At 34.9% G+C, this 21,989-nt stretch overlaps 2 protein-coding genes across 3 annotated transcripts; both read right to left on the bottom strand.

Moving 5' to 3' along the window:
* Window positions 1-242: 242 nt before the first annotated feature.
* On the bottom strand, window positions 243-2,007 carry LOC144551320 (small ribosomal subunit protein uS13c-like). The gene is made up of 3 exons (XM_078299244.1): window positions 1,773-2,007; window positions 1,103-1,333; window positions 243-581 (listed from the first exon to the last, which is right to left on the bottom strand). The coding sequence occupies exons 1-3, from the start codon at window positions 1,887-1,889 to the stop codon at window positions 444-446; spliced, it is 486 nt and encodes a 161-aa protein (XP_078155370.1). The 5' UTR covers window positions 1,890-2,007; the 3' UTR covers window positions 243-443.
* A 423-nt stretch (window positions 2,008-2,430) lies between these two features.
* LOC144551319 (putative membrane protein At4g09580) lies at window positions 2,431-5,366 on the bottom strand. 2 transcript variants are annotated; one of them, XM_078299242.1, is made up of 4 exons: window positions 4,777-5,366; window positions 4,148-4,418; window positions 3,501-3,671; window positions 2,431-2,942 (listed from the first exon to the last, which is right to left on the bottom strand). In XM_078299242.1, the coding sequence occupies exons 1-4, from the start codon at window positions 5,049-5,051 to the stop codon at window positions 2,811-2,813; spliced, it is 849 nt and encodes a 282-aa protein (XP_078155368.1). In that variant the 5' UTR covers window positions 5,052-5,366; the 3' UTR covers window positions 2,431-2,810. The 2 variants fall into 2 exon arrangements, with proteins under 2 accessions (XP_078155368.1, XP_078155369.1); XM_078299243.1 differs by having other exon boundaries at window positions 2,635-3,080; window positions 3,439-3,671.
* Window positions 5,367-21,989: the final 16,623 nt, after the last annotated feature.

Here is a 21,989-nt window from a genome sequence, read left to right as displayed (position 1 = left end):
GATTATGGCATACGAATGATCACGCTACGTAAGTCCCATCGTGTTTAAATGTGCCGTGACCATTTGATTATTATTTAAATTAATTTATTTAAGATTCACCACCATTTGATTAATATCGATCAATATCTACCGTAACGGTAGGACCCTGCTATCGGTCTAGAATTGCGCAGATTTGTACTCCAGAAACATGTCCCAATGCAATCATTTTTCGCTATTTGAAATATTAGTTGGATCGTAGATTCAACTGCCAGCTTACTAAGCTTCCCTCGTATCCGTAACTTCCGGAACATTTTCTGATTTACAATGTGTTGTTCTTGTTCAACAGAACTTTGTTACTATAACTTGTAACTGAACTTAAAAGCTTCACATAAATATGACATAAACCATCATGAAATTACAAAATTCAAATTCAAAAGTCTAAATCAATCAAAGCAGGGTGAAGTTTAGATGGGTCCTCCTGGTGTCTTTTTCTTCTTTTTCATGGTAACTCTCTTCCCTCTGCGAGCACGGCGAGCATGCATTCTACCTCTAAAACACCTCATTTTCTTCAAATTGTCAATACGTCTGGCTGTGTACCGCCTCTGTCAAAATACTGAAAGTTAGAAACAGAGACATAGGACCTGGGAAGAAGAAATCACAAAATATTGCAAACACCATCCTCAAACTTCATAATGACACAAAATAATGCTTCTATGACTTCAGAAATAATACCATGTGTAATCCATAAGGTCAAGAAAAGATTACAACATAAACCCCCAAAATTTTCCCATTAAATCAGGAGAAAATGATGAAATTGCTCCATATAACAAGTTTGGAAGTCAGACATCTATATGCAGTTGCTAGGTTTTAGTTCATGATTAAGAAATGCTGGTGTTGAAACTCCTGGCAAAACCATATAACAATGAACCAAGGTTCTAAATAGTGATTATCACGTCATCACTTTTAAGGTCCGAAAAAACTATAGCACAACGATAGCTAGCTATTTAGAAACCTAATAAAAGGAAAGCGGCTGATAGCATTATAGCTTTTAAGATCCAAAAAAGCTATAGCTAGCTATCTAGAACACTGCAATGAACACATAAAAACAAAGGGAGAAAATTACAAGGTCTCCCTCAATCATGTATCGGGCAACCTCCTTACGAAGAACAGTGAGCTCCTCTTCAGTTAAGTCTCTTGTGACCTTGTTGGGAAACTGCAAAGCATTGATTATCAGCTTCGATCTGGTGCGGCCGATCCCATAAATGTGTTGCAAGGAGTACTCGAGCCGCTTGTCGTTTGGTATCTCCACTCCACCAACACGCACACAGGTGATTGTCAGCCGACCCCGGCCGCACTACATTAAAATGATATTTACTGACATCACGAGCAATGTATAATAATTTTCTTTGTTGTATGATGGTATCTTGATGTTTACAAGTAAACAGCAGCCAAAAGAAAGTCAGGTACTCAGGTAGATGGCTATTATGTTGCGGATGCAAAAGGCAAAGAAATCTGAGAGTGCAATCCATAATGCAAGCTCAGTAGAAGGTAATTTGACAGATATATGTCAATTAACAGGTTAAATTGCTATAGCAACTTACTGGATGCATCTTAAAGGCTTAAAACAGTGCAAAGAACGACAACTTGTCAAATGCTCTACACAAATTGGGAACTTCAATTGTGGGTTGACCAATTCAGAATACTTTTCCACACTACAAGTATTACGAAACCAAACCCGGCATAAAGCTCTCATAGTAGGACCGCAAAAGGAAGAGTGTGTGAGAGAGAGAGACCTGGGAAGGTGGGGAGGAAATGCGAGAGGGAAGAGCGAGAGAAGGAGAGAGAAGGTCGCTTCTTCTCCGGAAGGGAGTTGCGATGGAGAGGGATGAGGTGAGAGAGAGGGTCGCCATTCGCTCTCCTGTTCGTTCGTATTCGCTGTTTGTTGTCTGCAAGTACCAGGTTCACACTTTTCCTTATGTGCGGCTTTGCCTGGTGATTTCAGCGATAGAGAGGAGAGGATAAGGCAGTCGAGCTCGATGGATTCGCTCCTGAGTCCTTTTTCCTAGTTTTGGGCCGAGCCAGGAGTGCTTAGTCTTCTTCACATAAAGGCCCCAAATGTAGAGAATGAAGAAAGAAAACAGAACCAAACAGATTTACACCTTTATGTTCTTCACATAAAGCCCCCGAATCCATCTCACTATCAAGCCGAATAAAAAACAATCCCTGCTTCCCATTTTTTTTTTTTTTTGTTTGGAGGACCTCTTGTTCTGCCAAGCATTTTGCATTTATTTTAATTTTCTTTTTCATTAACTATATGTATATTTAAACAAATTATATAATGCTAAGAGAAGTTAAAAAACATACAAGATAATATAATAAATTAAATTGCTAATTATTTGTACAGGTCATGAATATATTGAATCTACAAATGCTTGCGCAATAGACATAAAATGACTCTTCATCAAAATACAGCAAGCGCAGAGAAAAACAAAAGGACACCTTGCCATGCTTCTCAACTATCTACCAGAGAACCAGTAATTTATCTTTTCCTTTAACAACCACCTTTTAATTTTTAGCAAGCAGCTATTACAAATTGATCATCATTCATCCTGTAGGCATTTTATCCAGTGCTAGTAATGACAGGACAAGTACCACTACCATCTAGTTGGCAAGCTATCCAACTTATATTTATATTTCTTAGAAAGCTTCTTAAAATACAAAGGGGAGGACACAAATTTATCTCCAGCAAAAAAATTAATCTATCACAGGTTTCCGATATTTTTTTACCTAAAAAATGTAACGGGTCAAAAAATTGTGGTGCACGAGTCAAGTTACTCGTAAGTACGCTTTCTGTTCATAATGGCAGGAAATATAGCTACAGTTCCAATTAGAAACAAAAATACAAGTGTTTTGAAATCATACAATTCTCTAACTGACTTCAAATCACCAAGAGCTAGTCCAGCCTGCATTATATCAATCAATTAAACAAAGCTAATTGCTGTCAAATATTCAGAACAAATAAACAATTCTGACATTACCCTACAAATAAGCAATTTATGGTGAAAGCCTTGTTCTATCCCCAAATTTTCAAAAACCCCCAACTAAAGAAAAGAAAAAAGAAAGAGTGAGGCTATGGTACTTTGTAATGCGCAGATCGTTCCATGCTTTGGATTTATATCTCCATTTTTAAAGTCCAAATAGTCGATCCAAACAGCTCAACATTATTATCATATGAAAATATACTTGGAGACCAAATTTTATACTTTTTGGAACTTTTTTACTCTTTTTTGAGACAATTAGAAAATTACTTGATTTAAAAATTCTGGACCATCCGAAAGTAGTGGTTTTCTACTTACCAAAAAAAAAATAGTAAAAAAATTCCAAAAAATATAAAATTGGTCTCCATGTATATTTTCATATGATAATAATGCAGGGAACAATCAGCGCATTGCAAAGTACCATAGCCTCACTAAAAAGAAATATACAAGATCCAATGATAAATCCAAAAAGAGGAAACATACTTTAACCGTGATGTAAGAGGCGGGGATGATGCCAATTAGTGTTGCCATGAGAAAAACATGAAATGGTATATCAACTATAGGAGATGCCATATTTATAAAGGTGTTGGGAAGGGAAGGAGTTATCCTCAGGAACAGCATGTAATTCAACAGCTTGTCTTTTCTCTTTGCTATCTGAATTAGAAAAGAAAAAAAATATATAATTATATCATACAGATAGAAAAGGCTAAGCAATATTTATGCCAGACAGTGTAGGGATAGTTAGATTTATTGGCATGTAGGTCACTAGAAACCCTGGTACCATCTTCTAAGCCCCTAGTTTCTAATGAAACTGGTGGCTACGCCAAAAAAAAATGAAGAACAAGAACAAAAGAAAAAAAGAAAAAGAAAATTGCCACACCAGAGTTTTTACAAGACATAGAAAACCATAAACAATGTCCGAAGACTTTTCCTTTTCGAATAGGGCCAAAATGCAGCCATATTGTTTTCTCAAACAAGGACAAATAACCTTACTATCCATTCATTCCTAGTGCTTTGTTTGGGAGGAGGCTGTTTGGTCAGAAAAAAAAATTTGTGCTATGCAGTATTTATCATGTTCAATGAGGATGAGGAGAACATAGGAAAGCAAGATATAGATTTCAAATTAGTACCTCTCCTTGGAAGTATTTCAACTTTTCTGGCCAGAGCCAAACTACCAACGGCCTCCCAATAAATTTGGAGAGGAAATAACAAGACGAAGCACCAGCTGTAGCAGTTAGTACAACCAGAATTACGCCTCTAAAAACCCCAAAGAGCGCCCCAGCAAGCAGAGACATGAATATGGTGCCAGGTATCATGAATGTTTGCATGAAGATGTAGATTGAACAGTAGCCAAGTATAAAGTTTATTTGGTAGTCTTTTGCATATTCAGCCAAGTTCTCCCTGTGGAATAAGTAAATTGTTAGGTCTCCTTGTGCATCAATGTGTATCACTTGGTACATTTGTTCTTAGATATAAAATATGTAGAGCACAGCAACAAATTCGTTTTATTCAAAGAAATGGTATAAGAAATTAAGAAGAATCTGAATTAAGCTCCCAATATTATCCTGTTAACAGGTTGCCCAGAAATTTTACTTATGTATCATAATCATTTAGTGGTAAGCAATTTTCCGATCAATTTATGATGTCCTAACCATTTGCTAAATTGCCACAGGAGTTTACAAAGTCAACACACACAACAATTTGAGAACCTTATATGCAAAAATTCGAAGAACTTAAATTGGGAAATTATCAAACTCACTTGAGGCTCCGTACATCGGAGAGGCTACGTGGCAGCCTGAGGATCTTCCCATACTCCGCCCTTTGTGGCGCTGCTTGATAGATACAGAAGATTCCTGCGACGAATACCAGAAACACCCCAGTGGCCACCACCGCCTCCGATCTCGTCAAACGGGAGTTCCCAACCGTCGGATCAGCTTTCAACAACCTCTTCGCCACCGGCGTATCCACATCTTCAGCACCGCCGCCCCCGCTCTCCAGGTCACGAATGGCGGCGATAGGCCGCGCCGATGCCATTATTGGGATGGAGATGGGAAAAAGGCAGGTCTTTGGCAGCTTATTGCAATGGAGGATGGCGATCTAGTGTCGCTCATGAATCTTAAGAGAGAGCATGAAGAAATTATATTAGGGTTTTTACGAGATTCCCCTCTTATTTTCTTTGATTCCTTTTCGAAATAGGCTGTTTATGAGGGAGGGAATTGGGGGTTTGCTTTGGTTTCTCTTTTTCTCATCTTACTCTTTTCTTCTTGTATATTTTTTTCCCTTTTTTCAGAGTAAGTGCTGGACAAGCAGATGGGAGGAAAGATCAAGCGAGTGTCAATGTAGACCAGTTCTACGGTTTACTTGGTAAACAACAGGGTAGTTTTTAGATACTCTGTGATAGATTTTCTGATGCCTTCTCTCTAGCGAATCACAACATTTAGGTTATTTTAGAATTAGATACTCGCTTAGAATTTTAATGAACCCAGTGCTCAGACGCACGATTCTATCCAGGAAATTTGGATTCGTGGACATTTTATTGGATGGTAGGAACTGCGAAGTGCGAACCGATAATTAAGTCAGGACGTAGCATTTTGGTATGAGCGTGTTATTGTGGACCAAGTCTGTCCAAATCGATTTCAGCATAAAACGTTATAATTCGGAGATTTAACTGAGCTTTTGGTATAAAAAACCCAAATATTGCCCTGAGATTTTAATAAGCTATTATTGTTGATGGTTCTCTCATGCCGTTACTTTCTTCTATTATTTCTATGCTATTTTATATTTTTGCGTTATTAAATATCGTTGTTATATGTTGATGTTGTATTGTTAGGTGTTAAAGTTATGAGTTTTAAATTGTTAAAATTATTTGATGTTGATGATGTTGTAGATGTAAAATAATAAATGATGAATATAATTTTATATTTTATTTAATAAAAATTATACTTAACAGTTGCTACGGTTTCAAACAAAATAAATGGTTGATGGTTTTTTTATTTTATTTTTCTCGAGAAGAATCTTTGCGCGCATCCGGATCGATTCAATTGGCATCGCCATGGACTGACACTCTGACAGCGAAGCATTGGCCTACGGAATGGACCATGGAATGTGCCCTGCACCGAGAACAACAATGCTACAAGTATAACAGAATGTACACATCGAATTAATTTTTCTTATGACTTTATCTGATATGACATTTTCGTACTTACTGATCATATTAAATCATCTCCTACCACGCTGCATCAACACGGAAATAAATCTGCTGTGATTCTAAAGGGATCGCAGGACCTGTGATTTCAAATCCAGCCTTTCATTTTTTGAAATGCACAAATTTCAACAACACTTTTTTTTATGCACGAATCTCTAGACAGATAAATAAATGAATTTGAAATAACAGGGTCCTGCAATCCCTTTAGAATCACAGCAGATTTATTTCCGCATCAATACTACTTCATATGCACTTCAGGCTTCAGCACCGAATCAAATCAGCACGAAGTCAAATATGCTCTCTTTTGTAAGAGGAGCATCTTCCTATTCTTCAATCCATTCAAGTTGTTCAAAAACAATCATACGGCTTCAATTACTTTTTTTTTCCTTTTATATCAATATAATATATTAAAATGAATCAAATGTAATTAAAGCCGTATCATTGATTTTGAACAATTCAGATGAAAAAAATAGAAAGATGCTCTTTTTCTTAAAAAAGGAGCAGATTTGAATCTCACTTTCATATGAATTATCATATTTTGTATTAGGTTCATTCTTTGTATAAAACCAATGCACTTCCATATGGATCATTGTGAAAATTCCAATGCATTATGAATTATCATTTTTTGTATTAAGTTCCTACTAACCTTATATGAAAACCGTCTACTATATATAAGAGTAAAACTAAGAGTGTTATTAAATTCATCAAGTCTTTTGATGAGTTCAACTTCAAAATTTATTTAGATAGTCTTAAATATAAATCTAAATTATTAAAACCAATCTAATTCATGAATGATAAAAATTTTAAATTTTAAATTAATTTAATTAGTATAAAGTTAACTAAAAATAATAATAAAAAGGTAATGTATTAATATTAAATTTAAATATATTTTTTAATGCTTAACTTATACTAAATTAATTTTAACAGTTTAAATTTTTCGCTTAATTCTTACTCCACGAATAAACATCTCTACTCGCTGTAACTTTTCTGAAGCGGTAGAAGATGAGGATCGATCCCCCCTTGGTGGAAATAAATCAGCTGTTATTCTAAGGAGATAACAGGAACCTGTTATTCCAATTCCAACCGTTGAAATCCGTTGAGATGCTCACATGAAAGAGTTTTTTATTAAGATTTGTGTATTAAAAAATTGGAACGGTTGAGCTTGGAATAACAAGTTCCTGTTATCTCCTTAGAATAACAGCAGATTTATTCCCCCCCCCCGGTGGCCTGTGCACGTATCTGACACTCAGAACAAATAAAATATCCAACAAATATGTGACGTCTATGAAACAAGTTAGGAGGCATATTTACTTGTTTGTCATACTTCTCAAACGAATATACTTGAAATATGCCCTACTAATGGAGAAAATTTTATATCTATCGTCCCATTTTATGAAGGAGCCTGAAAATCTTCGAGCACGTCTTTCAGATAGTTTAACAAAAAAAACTTTTAATATTGTATAACTTTCATTTTCAGTACTAATATCTAAATATTTAAAGCTCTATTTATAACATTTTAAAATGTTACTCACAAGCATTTAAACCTCTATCTGAAAGTATTTCTAGATAGTTCTCTTAACTACTTTTATTTTCAAGCCAAAAAAAGAAAGATTCTTAAAATTTACAACAATTGATAATAGTCAAATTGGTAATAGCCAAAAAAGGAAAGACTCTTAAATCTCTAACTGAAAGCATATTCTTAACTACTTTTGTACAAAGCATTGGTTTAATTGGTAATAGTCAAATTATTCAAGCCCCTCTCTCAACAATAACGCTGCAGTGCATGTACAAAACTCATTTACAAAGTATATAAACCTCATGTACAAAGTCTTAAAAATTTTAATGGTTGTAGACTGAGATTTAAAAACTTTAAAATTTAAAGTACTCATGAGTTTTACTTTAAAAAAAAAACAAATGCCTTCAAAATTACTCAAAAGTATTTCTTCATGGATCTTATTGAAAGATAAAATCGAATAGAACACATTCGTATCTTTAGATTCGTAAAATTCATCACGGATTGTCGAAAAAAATGAATTAGAATGATCATAGCAAAATAAAAATAAAGAGTGGATGAAAAAAATCTTTTATTTTTTGATTTAAAAACAAAAGTAGTTAAGAGTTAAAACTATCTAGAAATACTTTCAAATAGAGGTTTAAATGTTTACAAGTAACAATTTAAAAGATTATAAACATAGTTTTAAATATTTGAATATTAGCGCTGGAAATGGAAGTTAGACAACATTGAAAGGTTTTTTCTGTTACTACTTGAAACGCGCTCAAATATAATGGCTCGGGGCACTAGAACATTTCTCTTTTATGAAATAACTATAATATTCTTTTGTATTGAAAGAATAACAAAATTACGGATTTAAAAAAAAGTGTAAGATTTGAATATCTATACCTAAAAATCCGAACGCATTTATTTGCTTAACACTTATTTCAGAAATAATTTTATTGTTGTTTCATAAATAATTGAATGATGACTGAAGTTATGGTAAGCTGCCTATAACATATGTTGTTGTCTGTATTATAAATTTATATTTTTGTTTTTAAAATTTAAATAATCAAATCGTTTAACATGATATTTATATTAAAAAAAAAACTACTTGGAGATTAGACATTTGATTCAATCTAGAGCGAATCTACGTGGAGTGACCTCACATTTTTAAATTTTTTGTGCTTATACGTGATTTTATATTAGTTTAGAGTAAAACGGTTGTTGTAAAATTAACTCCATACTCAACAAATAATTTTTTATAATTGTTTCTCATGCGTGTAATTTGATCCAAAAACTTAAAGAATTTAGATCCATTGCAATATCTGAGTACAATTAGATCTGAGTTGTCAAATTTGGAAACATACTCTATATATCTACATGACTACATAGACATCAAATTCCAATCGCTCAGCTAGAAGATCATTAGATCTCATTGTACTCAATCAGGTATTTGAGAGGACATAAATTTGAACTTTAATTCATGTCTCTACTTCTAAATTTGACGTTATATATTCGTTGTGAGGTTGGGGGATCAAGGTCGAATTCGAAATATCCGACACTGTACACAAAATTACTAAATTCAAATTATTCTTTAATTGTGTACAAATTTCAAAACAAATTACCTGTGTTTGAATGGACATTGGATTCCAATCACTCAGCTGGGAGTTTGTCAAACTCATATACTCAGTCGAGTACTAATACCTGAGACGATACAGATTCGTCAAGGTTTCTTACCTTGTCCTTGGGAAGGTCCGAATTCACTATGGATGTATTTGGATGCAATTTCGGAAATAGTTAGGTTAGCGCTATTCCATCGTTTTGATGAGTTAACAAAAATAATGTTAATCTCAAAAATAGCTCTACTTTTAGAGTGATCCAAACGTAAAATAATGAAAAAAAAAAATAGTCACTAACTCAATATCAATACTATTTTTGACAATCCAAACGCACCTAATGTGTGACCGAGAGCGTATCCTCTGCGGAGGTTTTCCTGCGGTGGGCAACGGTGGTTTTGATCTGGTCCGTTCGTTTCGGATCGGACGGGCTGGATTACGGGTTCACCAAATTTTGAGTTTTTTTAAAATTCGGGCAAGATCTGATCTGGTCCGTCCGATCCGAAACGAACGGACCAGATCAAAACCACCGCTGCCCACCGCAGGAAAACCTCCGCAGAGGATACGCTCTCATGTGTGACCGATGTATTTCAAGTTTGTGAGGTAGCAGGACCCCGCAGGTATGACCTTTGGGCACCTAATGTGACCCCACATATATGACCGATCCAAACGCACCTAAGTCCTAATGTGACCGATGATTAATTGTTCGAATCCATGCGAGAGGTAGGAGGTACATCACCTTCTCGTTGATCAACATGTATCTATCGAATATCCGATTGCACAACTTACGAAAATTCGAGTTTTATATTTTAACTTTATTCAAAGGATGTTTTGAACAATTGTTTGCTATAAAAATAAAAATAGGGCCAATTTTAAAACCTGCAAATGCAGTGGATATAATTTTTTTTTATATAATTGGCATTTAATTAATATTATTTTAAAAACTTGCACTTGGGTGCCGTAATTTAAAATAGGCATCAATATAGGACGAAAATGATCATGAAATGACTTTTTAAAAAAACTATGCACTAAATTACTCTACATTTATTCTTTGGGTAGAGTTAGGCTGAATTGATGCCCGTTACTTAAATTCGGGTTTGGGTTTCAAAATTTAAAAAAACAATCAGAATAAACGAATGTACATGCATGTCTAAAATTTCATAAAATATATGACTCTTAAATGCCCAAAAACACTAATTAGGGCCTGTTCGGCCGACAAATGGGAATGGGCGCGGGCACGGGATTTGAACTGAAAAACACTGTTCTCATGGGAAAAAAAAAATTCAGTTCAACTGAATTTTTTTTTTCCCACGTGAATAGTGATCTGGCCGAACAGGTCCTAAATGGGACTGCGTCTAATTATTTTACGGATTCGGGCTTATTGGTACTTTTCCTTTTCATTAAAAGTCCGGTTTTAATTCTAAATAAAGCCAATATAAGCCTAAAAATTTATGCAACAACTTTAAAAAATCTACAAGTATTAAATTGGCCTACATTAATTTTCCTGTCAATCTTTAGGCCTCAAAATATATATTACGTAAATCTTTATCTCATAATACAATAACTTATAAATGTTACCCTCCATAATTCAAACAGTGACTTGTCTATACCCAGAAACATGATAGAGACCAGCATTTTTTTCTATCAACTTTTAAGTTTGAAATCGGATTTCATTTTATTCTTTCATAAAAACTTGAACTACTTTTTCTTAATTTTTAATAGAGTTGGACCATTATACTTCACGTTTTGAACTCTCTGATCTGCTTCAATAAGCATACAGATCAAATTGATGATGAACGGAATTTTTTGTTGAAACTCTCGTCCATTTACTGGAGGTAGGGGTGCAAACAGATCGGATAGTGGTAAAACCATATCCATATCGGCTTTCATTTTTTGGATTTGGATACGGATCGGATATTAGATATCCGTATATATATATATAAATATTTTTATAATATATATTAAACTATATAGTATATATCTACTATTCGGATACGGAAGAATTCAAAATCATATCCATATATGTATCAGTATCCGCACAAATATTCGAATATCGGATATCCATATCTAATTTTCAAATACATATTATCCAATCTGTTTGCACCCCTAACTGTAGGATTCCAGTCTAGTCTTCTCTAGCTCCTGCCGACCCCTTGTCCTGATCCTTATTCCAAAAGAGGAAAAAAAAAAAAACTAAACCTCCGCGATCTCCTTTTGAGCAATCAAAATCAACAAACAAAGTATAATTAATCCTACGGTCACGAGATTCTTGCATAATAATTGTATCTGAGAGATCACGATATCATCATGAGCAAAATCTAAGACAAGAAGCTTGCATGAAATTTTTATTGTTTTTATACATATTCTTGCATAATGCTACTAAAGAGATCGCGATTTGGTGCTCTTTGGATTCCTTGTGAGGCGGAGGTGAGGTTGTCACGAGAGCATCGACAAAGGGGTATAATCAGAGAACACGAGGCTAGGAAGAGAAGTGATAGGACTGATCGGTGCAAGCGCGAGGCGAGAGAATCTTAGTGATGCAATCTCAATCCCGTATCTCAACTCCGCTAGTAACGGATCTCAAACTCGGTTTAGTGAAATTAGAAACAAAGAGTGCTAAGTAGCAAAAGCGAGAATAAAATCTCTCTCAGAAAATTATATTGATACCTGATAATTAGAGAGAAGTGAATAGATGTAATCAATTGTATTAATCTTGTGTCATCTTTACATATATACTGATGGCCTTTATATAGACATTCTTCTAACAGCCTAATCACTAGCCTAACAGACTGTCATAACAACCTAACAATATTCTAACAGAAGCATTATCTATTTATTACTAACACCCCCCCCCCCTCAAGCTCTGTGTACTGGCATGGACGCAGAGCTTGTTCTTCAAAAGGGCAAATCTGGAAGAGCCAAGACTTTTAGTGAGAATATCAGTAATCTGATCATGGGAGGACATGAAACGAACCAGAATGCGCTTGGAGGCCACCAAATCTCTGACAAAGTGAATATCAACCTCAATATGCTTGGTGCGAGCATGGTGAACCGGGTTAGCTGCCAAAAAAGTGGCTCCCAAATTATCACACCACAAAACCGGGGAGGAGATAGGATCAGGAATAAGTTCATGAAGAAGTGATTGAAGCCAAACCACTTCAGCTGCAGCAGAGGCAAGAGCTCGATATTCAGCCTCAGTGCTTGACCTAGCAACTGTAGACTGTTTCTTGGAAGACCATGAAACAAGAGAGTCACCTAAATACACACAATAGCCAGTGGTGGAACGGCGATCATCCGGATTGCCAGCCCAATCAGCATCCGAAAAGACCTAAAGAGAAAGGTGAGAGGATGATCGAAGAAGTAAGCCATGCGTGATTGTGCCTTTCAGATAACGAAGAATCCGCTTAATAGCCGACCAATGTATATCACTAGGCTCATGCATAAAGAGGGAAACTCGATTAACAGCAAAAGCAATCTCTGGCCAAGTTATGGTCACATACTGAAGAGCCCCGACAATGCTGCGATATAAGTGAGTATCAGAAAACGGATCCCCATCTGATTTAGAAAGTTGAAGGCCGGTTTGCATGGGAGTAGCAACCGGTTTTGCTCCTTCCATTTTGGCACGGTGTAAAAGATCACTAATATATCTGGTTTGAGAGAGATGGAGACCAGAATTTATAGAAATTGCCTCAATTCCCAAAAAGAAGAAGAGACAGCCAAGGTCTTTAATAGTAAATGTGGCATGAAGACTAGAGATAATATGGGCAATCAAGGTAGGTGAAGGTCCTGTGATGATGATATCATCGACGTAGACCAAAAGATAAACAGCCTCAGAAGAGGACTGCTTGAGGAACAGGGAGGGATCAGATTGAGAGCAAGTAAAACCATGAGAAATCAAAAAGTCCCGAAGGCAATGAAACCACGCACGGGGTGCCTGTTTAAGACCATACAAAGCCTTTTTAAGGCGGCACACATGACTAGGAAAGTCGGGATTCACAAACCCGGGAGGTTGAGCCATATATACCACCTCTTCAAGATTTCCATGGAGAAAAGCGTTATTTACATCTAGCTGTCGTAGTGTCCAACCTTTGGAAATGGCTAAAGAAAGGAGAATCCGGATGGTGACCGGTTTAACCACCGGGCTAAATGTTTTCGTGTAATCCAATCCCTCTTCTTGTGTATACCCTTTCACCACAAGGCGGGCCTTAAACCGCTCAATTGTACCATCAGCTTTGCGCTTCACTTTGTAGACCCATTTACAACCTACAATATTATGAGTGTCAGGGCAAGGCACGAGATCCCAGGTCTGATTTTGAGCAAGGGCAGTAAGTTCATGCGCCATAGCTCTTTGCCATTCGGGGTTTTTGTTAGCCTCAGTAAAACAAGTAGGCTCACTAACATCAAGGGCAGTAGATGTATAGGTAACAAAATCTGGAAAAGTTTGGGTCTGACGAGTACGGTCTTTTGTGCGAGTAGTCATGTGATGAGTAGGAGGAGGTGGAGGAATGAGAGGTAAGGGAGAGGAAGAAGTAGGAGGTGAAGGTACTGAATTAAGTGGAGAAGGTGAATTTGGTGATTGAGAGGAGGATAAAGGCTGTAAGGGTGATGAAGAGGGTAATATGGTCAAGATATTTGGAGAGGAAGGGGAAGATGATAAAGGGGAAGATTCTGAAGATGAGAGTGAGGTAAAGGGGTATGTGGTTTCATGAAAAATGACATGGCGAGAGATGTAAATCATGTTTGTTGGTAGATGAAGACATTTGTATCCTTTGTGGAATGAAGAGTACCCAAGAAAAACACAAGGAATAGATCGCGGCTCAAGCTTGTTTTGGGCATAAGGTCTTAACCAAGGGTAACAAAGGCAGCCAAGCACCTTAAAAAAGGAGTAGTCAAGTGCATGTTTAAACAGAAGCTCATAAGGAGAGACAAAATCAAGCACTGAAGAGGGTAGTCGATTAATAATAAAAACCACACTCTCAAAAATGTGATCCCAATAAACAATGAGAATAAAGGCTTGAGCCATGGTGGCGAGAGCAAGATCAACTAAATGACGGTGCTTCCGTTCAACTACACCATTTTTCTCGGGAGTGTATGGACATGAGACCCAAAAAGTGATTTCAGGAAATTGACTCATTAAGGGTTTAAATTCAGCCCCACCATCACATTGAATAGTCTTGATTGATGAAGAAAGCAAATTCTCAATTTGTGCCTTAAAATCCCAAAAAATCGAAGGTATAAAAGATTTGGCAGAATAAACAAAAATCCAAGAGAAGCGCGAGAAATCATCAACGAACAAAACATAGTATCTATTTCCTTGCTTAGGCAAAGTCGGGGAAGGCCCCCAAACATCAGCATGTAAAAGTTCTAACGGCTTAGTAGCCTTATGAGAAACCAAAGAAAAAGGAAACCTATGAGACTTATACTTATTACAGGCATCACATGGAGGCATAGAGGGGCTGAAAGAAACCAGCTTATTTTTTTTCAAGGTGATGCATGACAGAGGAGGATGTATGACCGAGTCTATGATGCCAAAGCTCGTCGATAGACACCTGACTGACAAATGACTGATGGCAAGAAAGGTAATAGAGACCATGAGAAACATCTCTTTCAAGAAGCACCTTATGAGTCTTGGGATCCTTAATCACATAACCAGTTTCATTAAATTCCACAGTGATATCATTATCTTTGGTGAGCTGAGAAATACTCAAAAGCCTTTTTGTCATATGAGGCACATGCAAGACACCATGAAGGTTTAACCGTTTGGTTTGGGAATCAAGGTAAGAAGAACCGGTATGGGAAATAGCTAATCCATAACCATTACCAATGCGCACAACAGAATTACCTTGATACGGATGATAATCAGTGAGGCAATTCAAGTCAGGAGTGATGTGGGTAGATGGTGTAGAAGAAGGTTGAGCAATGTTGACTTGCGGACTGTCATTGGGATTATCATCATAGCGGTACCAGCACTCCTTGGCAACATGGCCGACCTTGGTGCATATCTGACACTGGACATCAGGATTGGACCCCTTGCCACAGCCTGAGTTGCTATTAGATGTGCCATGAGAACGAGAAGACCGATCTCGGCCATTGGAACGTCCACGACTGTTAGTTTGTAATAATCTAGAAGTCAATAATACGATAAATTATCATAAAGCTTTGTTCATGAATTGAATGTTTATTTGTATATCATTTTGTTGCCTTGAGTATTATTGAATTTATGGATCATTTCGAGTTCATGACTGAAATTGTGAAACTCTATAATATAGATGATATATACTCTTAAAAAGTCACTGACCAAGGTAATTAGCAGGAACACTAATTACCGCGATAAGGTTAGTATGTGGATTAAAAGATAGTTAAGTTTTACAAACCACCTGACACGAGATGTCATTTTAATTACATAGATACATGTTCTAGGAACATGGTATTTGACAGACCCCGAATGAAACATTAAATATAATTGTGTTCGTGTCATTTATGTTTTCATTCAATGTTAGGTTCTACAGTATGAGGTATTTATCGTTCCCACTGAGAAATATGTATGTGTGATTGTTATCTAACGTTGTCCATAAAAAGCAGTCATAACAGTAGTTTTTCTATATGTATAGCTTAGCTGAGGAAGTGATAGTTTACCAAGAATACTATTTGTCCCTCGTATTTTATACGAGCTATAGCATCACTGGGCCCCTTGATAGAGTAAAATTATCTGCTAGCAGTATAATTACAAGAGTAATTATATTTGATAATCTGCTCAAGATCAAGAAAAGATTCAGTTAGTAAGGATGACACACATCTACCTTGAAACTAATCTGATAGCTATGAGACAGAAGAACAGACACAAGTAAATAGTTTACTGGATCGTGATATTGTACAGTACAGCATCATCTGTGTAATTGGATGGTCATGATGTATACTGCCAGATACCACTCATGATTATATAAGTTAAAACAGTTTTAACTCTATTTACCAACATAACACAGATCCTATTGGGTCACACCATATAGAAGTTAATCGGAGAATCTTATTGTGATTGATTATAAATTGGTTATGATCAATAGTAAGATGGTTATAATTAATTATACGTGTTATAATTAAATTATAAATGTCATATAAGATAACAAGCAAAAACAACGGTTAATTTATAAACATACACGGTACATTGTATAAAAGTTACCGAAATAACAACCGCAAGAAATATAATTATTCAGAATAATTATATGAATATTATTTGTATTCGGGCCGAGGGCATTCGGGTCTTTTCAGATTCGTCCTTATTCGCATGACATGTCATCGATCCTATCCAGATGACACGTCATCAATCCTATTCACATAACACCTCACCCCCTAGGTGGCATGCCTTGTCATAGGGGTATTTTGGTCTTTTCACATCATTTTAGAGGCAATCAATAGAGGGGTGCATGAAGAGATTAAAATACTAATTCACTCGTATCGTTTCGTGTCGAAACGAATCGGTATTTTCTCTCTTTCTCGGTTTCTCTCCCAAATAGTATTTCGGTTGAGAAAAGAAAGTTATACGTAGTTGACGTATAATCTTGCGGGTTGTTGTGAAGTATATTTACGGGATCGATGAATAGTGTTTTCCTGAATTTCGCGGTATTTCAGTTTTGCTCATTGATGAAACTGAGTAACCGAAAATTCGTGTTTACGGGTTTTCGTCTTTTTCTCTGTGAATAGTGTTTTTGCAGAATTGCGCAGTTTATAGTATTTATGGCAAAAGAAATAAACTGCTCTCCGGTTAGTCCTGGTGGATAACCGATAGAGGCATCAGACGTCTGATGCTCCGAGGAGAATCATTCCCGTGATGTAGCTCTACTCGCTCGGTCTGCATTCCAACTGTGATTTGAAAACAAGGTATAAATATGTTATATTAATCTATTTAATTGGTATGTAGATTAAAGTTTTAGAAATCAATCAAGGAGTAGATCTGTAAAAAGGATTAAATTGGGTTTTGATGCCCAAGGAATACTGAAGGTGGACCGCCTTGGAAAGTTTCCTGACATGCTCCGTTTAATCCTGAGCTTAAGTTGGCCGTAGAAATTTTTGTTCTACGGTTATTCCGGAGCTTAAGCCTAAACGGGTTTTGGTTACCCCGACTCTTCCACCTCGGCTGGAGCTGCGCTTGAATTGTTGAGAAATATAGGCAGCAGCAAGTTGTTGCTGAGACTGCCATGGAAGGGAATTGAGCATCAAGGGAGTTAGAAAAGACCCCAGATCAGGTGCGTGTCCTGAAGAGGAGAAAAAAGAGTTATCGGGCTGAATTGAAGAAGATAGGCCTTTTTGGGCTGAATTAGAGTTGAAACCCATAGGTCCAGTGAAGCTAGATCCAGATCCAGTAGAGAAAGGGGGATTCGGAGCACCAAGAGCAAGATAAGCAGAGGAAGAAGGATCAACAGAGGTCAGTTGAGAGAATAGAAGCCGCTCATAGTTGAGAAGGTGGCCATGGAGATCAACAAGAGAAAAGGCTGAATTGGTAGAGGTAAGAGACGTGACTATAGGATTGTAGTCAGATGGCAACCCGGCGAGAAGATAGAGACACAGGTCTTGATCCGAGATGTCACAGCCAATTGAGCGCAGCTGAAGAGCGACAGCATTGAGACTGTTGAGATACTCAGAACATGATAAATCGCCTTTCTTGAGAGTTTGAAGCTTCAATTTGAGTTCTAGAACCCGTGATTGGGATTGATTGGAGTACATGCGGTGAAGCATACCCCATAGTGTAACGGAGGTTCTACAACCAATAGCTTGAGGAAGAACCGTTGAGCCAAGACTAGCCAGCAACCACGCAAGAATCAATTGATCCTGACGAACACAATTCTCATGATGCAAATTAGAAGAAGCGCCACTTGAATCAGCAGTGATGGTGCCGTCTAGATAAGGAAGGAGACCATGACCATGGATAACCGGCACAACTTGAGACTTCCACAGCAAGAAATTCGAATCATCCAATTTGGGGTTAATTGAATGATGAAATTGAATAGGGTTAAAGAGCGGAGGAAGAGAAGAAAGAACTGTAGAGGCAGATGTGTCAGTAGTAGAGGGATCCGGTGGTGTAGCCATGGCAGGAACTGATACAATCTGGTGAAGAAGACCAGGTAGAGAGAGATGGCTCAAAGGCGTTTGCCTATGGAGGCTCTGATACCATGATAATCAGAGAGAAGTGAATAGATGTAATCAATTGTATTAATCTTGTGTCATCTTTACATGTACATTGATGGCCTTTATATAGACATTCTTCTAACAACCTAATCACTAGCCTAACAGACTGTCATAACAACCTAACAATATTCTAACAGAAGCATTATCTATTTATTACTAACAATACCAAAAATTTAATTAACTCTCCTAAAGAAAATGATATGCCATCTCTTTTATAGTACAACCATCAATATAAATAACTTAGAAAAAACTAAAAAGTCTAACTTAGAAACTAACACCACATAATAAATTTAGAAGTTCTAACCAACTTTATAAAAATTATACTTGACACCACCGTCAAGGTTTAAAAAAAAGTTCTAACCAACTCTTGAAAACTCTAACATAATTAAATTACATAGAAAATATAAATAACCAAATCTAAAAAATAATAACATAATTAAGTTTCATTGAAAACACAACGTAATTTAATTATGCAATTAATCATCATAGAAAATGATGAATAAGTGGGATCCATGAGACCTCTTCTAGAGACTCATGCCTGAACAATTAATCCGTACTGAATTTGAGTCCGAGTTTGAGTCCAAGCCAGAATTCTGATTTTTGTCACTCATAATTTGGACTGATTAGAGAAACAGGAAAGAAATTGGGATTCAGGGGGGAGAAACGGAGAAGGGGAGCTTGAGAGAGAAAAAAGGGGCGAACAAGGTCTTTCCGAAAGAGGGGTAAAGAGAAAACTAGATGGAGGTGAATTGGTCAACAATTTTTGTAGCTTTCCAGTAAATTTTTTAGCTTATCAGTTATTCAATCTGCACGTTTATTGAAGCATATCAGAGGGTTCGAAACGTAAAGTAAGGCATTTTTGTTACTTCATGAATCTTGATAGCTTAACTCCTATTAAAACATTTGATTTTTATTGAAAAGCTACAAAATAATACTTGGTGCTTTAAAAAAAGTTCGCAGCATACAAGAAGCAATCCATTATTGAAAAATGCGCTATAAATATTGTTCCTTAATTATGTCTTTAAAATTTTCTATTTTTCTTGCATAATATTTATTAAAAGATTTTCATACTCAGAAAAGAGGGGAAACAAGATGGAAATTGATTTTTTCTGCTGGTAAAAATTTAACAATATTACTATGTTTGGTTGTGGCCTAAAGGGTGGAATAAAGAGTTTAGGCCTCGTTATTCTACCAAACGTGCCTTAATTAGGCGGGACTAAATTAAACCACCTCACATGGTGGTTTAATTTTTATTCCACCTCGTGGCCTAACTTCAATGATTATAATAATATTTTATTTGTATATAATTAGTATATTATTATTAATAATTATTATTAGTATATAATTATATAATTCATATTTTATACTGTTAATATATTAAATAATTATTATAAGAATATTTTATTTGTATATAATTAGTATATTATTATTAATAATTATTATTAGTATATAATTATATAATTAATATTTTATATTGTTAATATATTAAATAATTATTATAAGAATATTATATAATTAATATTAATAAATAATTATATAATTATTATGTTATATTGTTAATATATTAAATAATTATTATATCATATTGTAATATATTATAGTTATTATTAATATATTAATATTGTGTAATTAGTGTTTTAATATAACTATATAATTAATATGTTATATTGTTAATATATTAAATAATTATTATAATATTTTATAGTTATTATTAATATATTAATATTATATAATTAGTATCTTATTATTAATAATAATTATTAATATATAATTATATAATTAATATCCTATATTGTTAATATATTAAATAATTATTATAATAATATTATAATATATTAATATTATATAATTAATATTTTCTTATTCATAATTATTATTAATATGTAATTATATAATTAATATGTTATATTGTAAATATATTAAATAATTGTTATAATAATATTACAATATATTATAGTTGTTATTAATATATTAATATTATATAATTAGTATCTTATTATTATTAATTTATAATTTATATTAATAATTATTATTAATTTATAATTTATATTAATAATTATTATTAATTTATAATTTATATTAATAATTATTATTAATTTATAATTATATAATTAATAATTAATATTGTTAATATAGTAAATCATTATTATAATAATATTATAATATATTATAATTGTTATTGATATATTAATATTATATAACTAGTGACTTCTGTTGCGGCGTTGCCGCAACTGTTTTGTTGGGCTTTTATATATTTTCGAATGTTTTTGTTGGGTGACATTCTTTCTGAGCAGTGCAAGTGTTTTTCTGAGTACTTATGTGACATGTTCCTCTATTGATTTATTTAATTTATCTTGTAATAAACTTTGGCAAGTCCTGAAAAAAATATGGTAAATTTATGGGCGTTTTCTATATTTGAATAATATGGAGTTACATTAAATTTCTTTGCTTTACAAATTTATTTTATTTTTTCTAGAAAGTTGCAAATTTTGTTGTAAGTTCTATTCGAAATCAATTTGTAAACCACTAATTTTAATAAGTAATGATTATTATATAAGTACAGAATGCTATTTCATTCCATGAAATCATTAGATCAATAATATAATGCCCTTGCATAAATCACTAAATTATCTACGTGTAACCAGTGTGCTCTCTGTTGGTATTTTTGTGGTTCTTGGTTCTTGGCTTTTGGTCTCTAAACGTTTCCAGATAGGTTGCGATAGCCCTCTAGATTTTCTGTTGTTACAAAACATCATTGTCAGATAAAGTGTTACCAGTTTGAGATGGAAGAAGTTAAATTTTCTTGCTAAAGTGTTTTACCAGTACAGCATAGTTAGTGAAGGAATGAACAGCTTGCGATGGAAGTTGGATTTAGTTACTAAAAATCTCGTGCTGCCTAGATATGATGGAAAAAAGAAAAATTGTATTCATCAGCTAATGAGGGAAGTGTACACCGTCATGACAAATAAAATGGACTTTCCAAAACAACCTTAGATCTGAAGTACATCTGAAATACTGTACAATATTTGCAACCAGAAATCAATTCTTTATATTTGGAACAGGCAAAATAATTTCCTGGGTTGCTTCAAATCACAACGGGCAGGACAACTACAGTGCTATTAAAATATAAGTCAAAAAAATGGCACTGTATTTGTGTGTTAACACCATAGAGTTTATACAATGGTTGAACTGAAAATGTAAATCTGTTTAGCTTCATTACAGTTCATTCTGCATTTAGCAATATAACCTGGACGGATACATAATCCATCCATTTTGCAACAATCAGATGTTTCACTGACAATTTAAATTTTCTGTGAAGACCAATGGCAACCTAAAAAACTATATGGATGAGAAACAATAGAAGAAGTAATTTACCAAATTATGAGCAGGGAGTTTCCTCACAGATCCACCGGGAATTTTATCTTTTTTGCGTTCACTGAAAAAATTGAAGCATCATACAGCATGGTTGAATGTGC

This window comes from Carex rostrata, chromosome 3 (assembly GCF_964058835.1).
Source record: "Carex rostrata chromosome 3, lpCarRost1.2, whole genome shotgun sequence".
In the NCBI taxonomy this organism is placed as follows: Eukaryota; Viridiplantae; Streptophyta; class Magnoliopsida; order Poales; family Cyperaceae; genus Carex; species Carex rostrata.
Note: the sequence above shows the minus strand (reverse complement) of the source record. Positions and strands in the feature narration are given on the sequence as shown.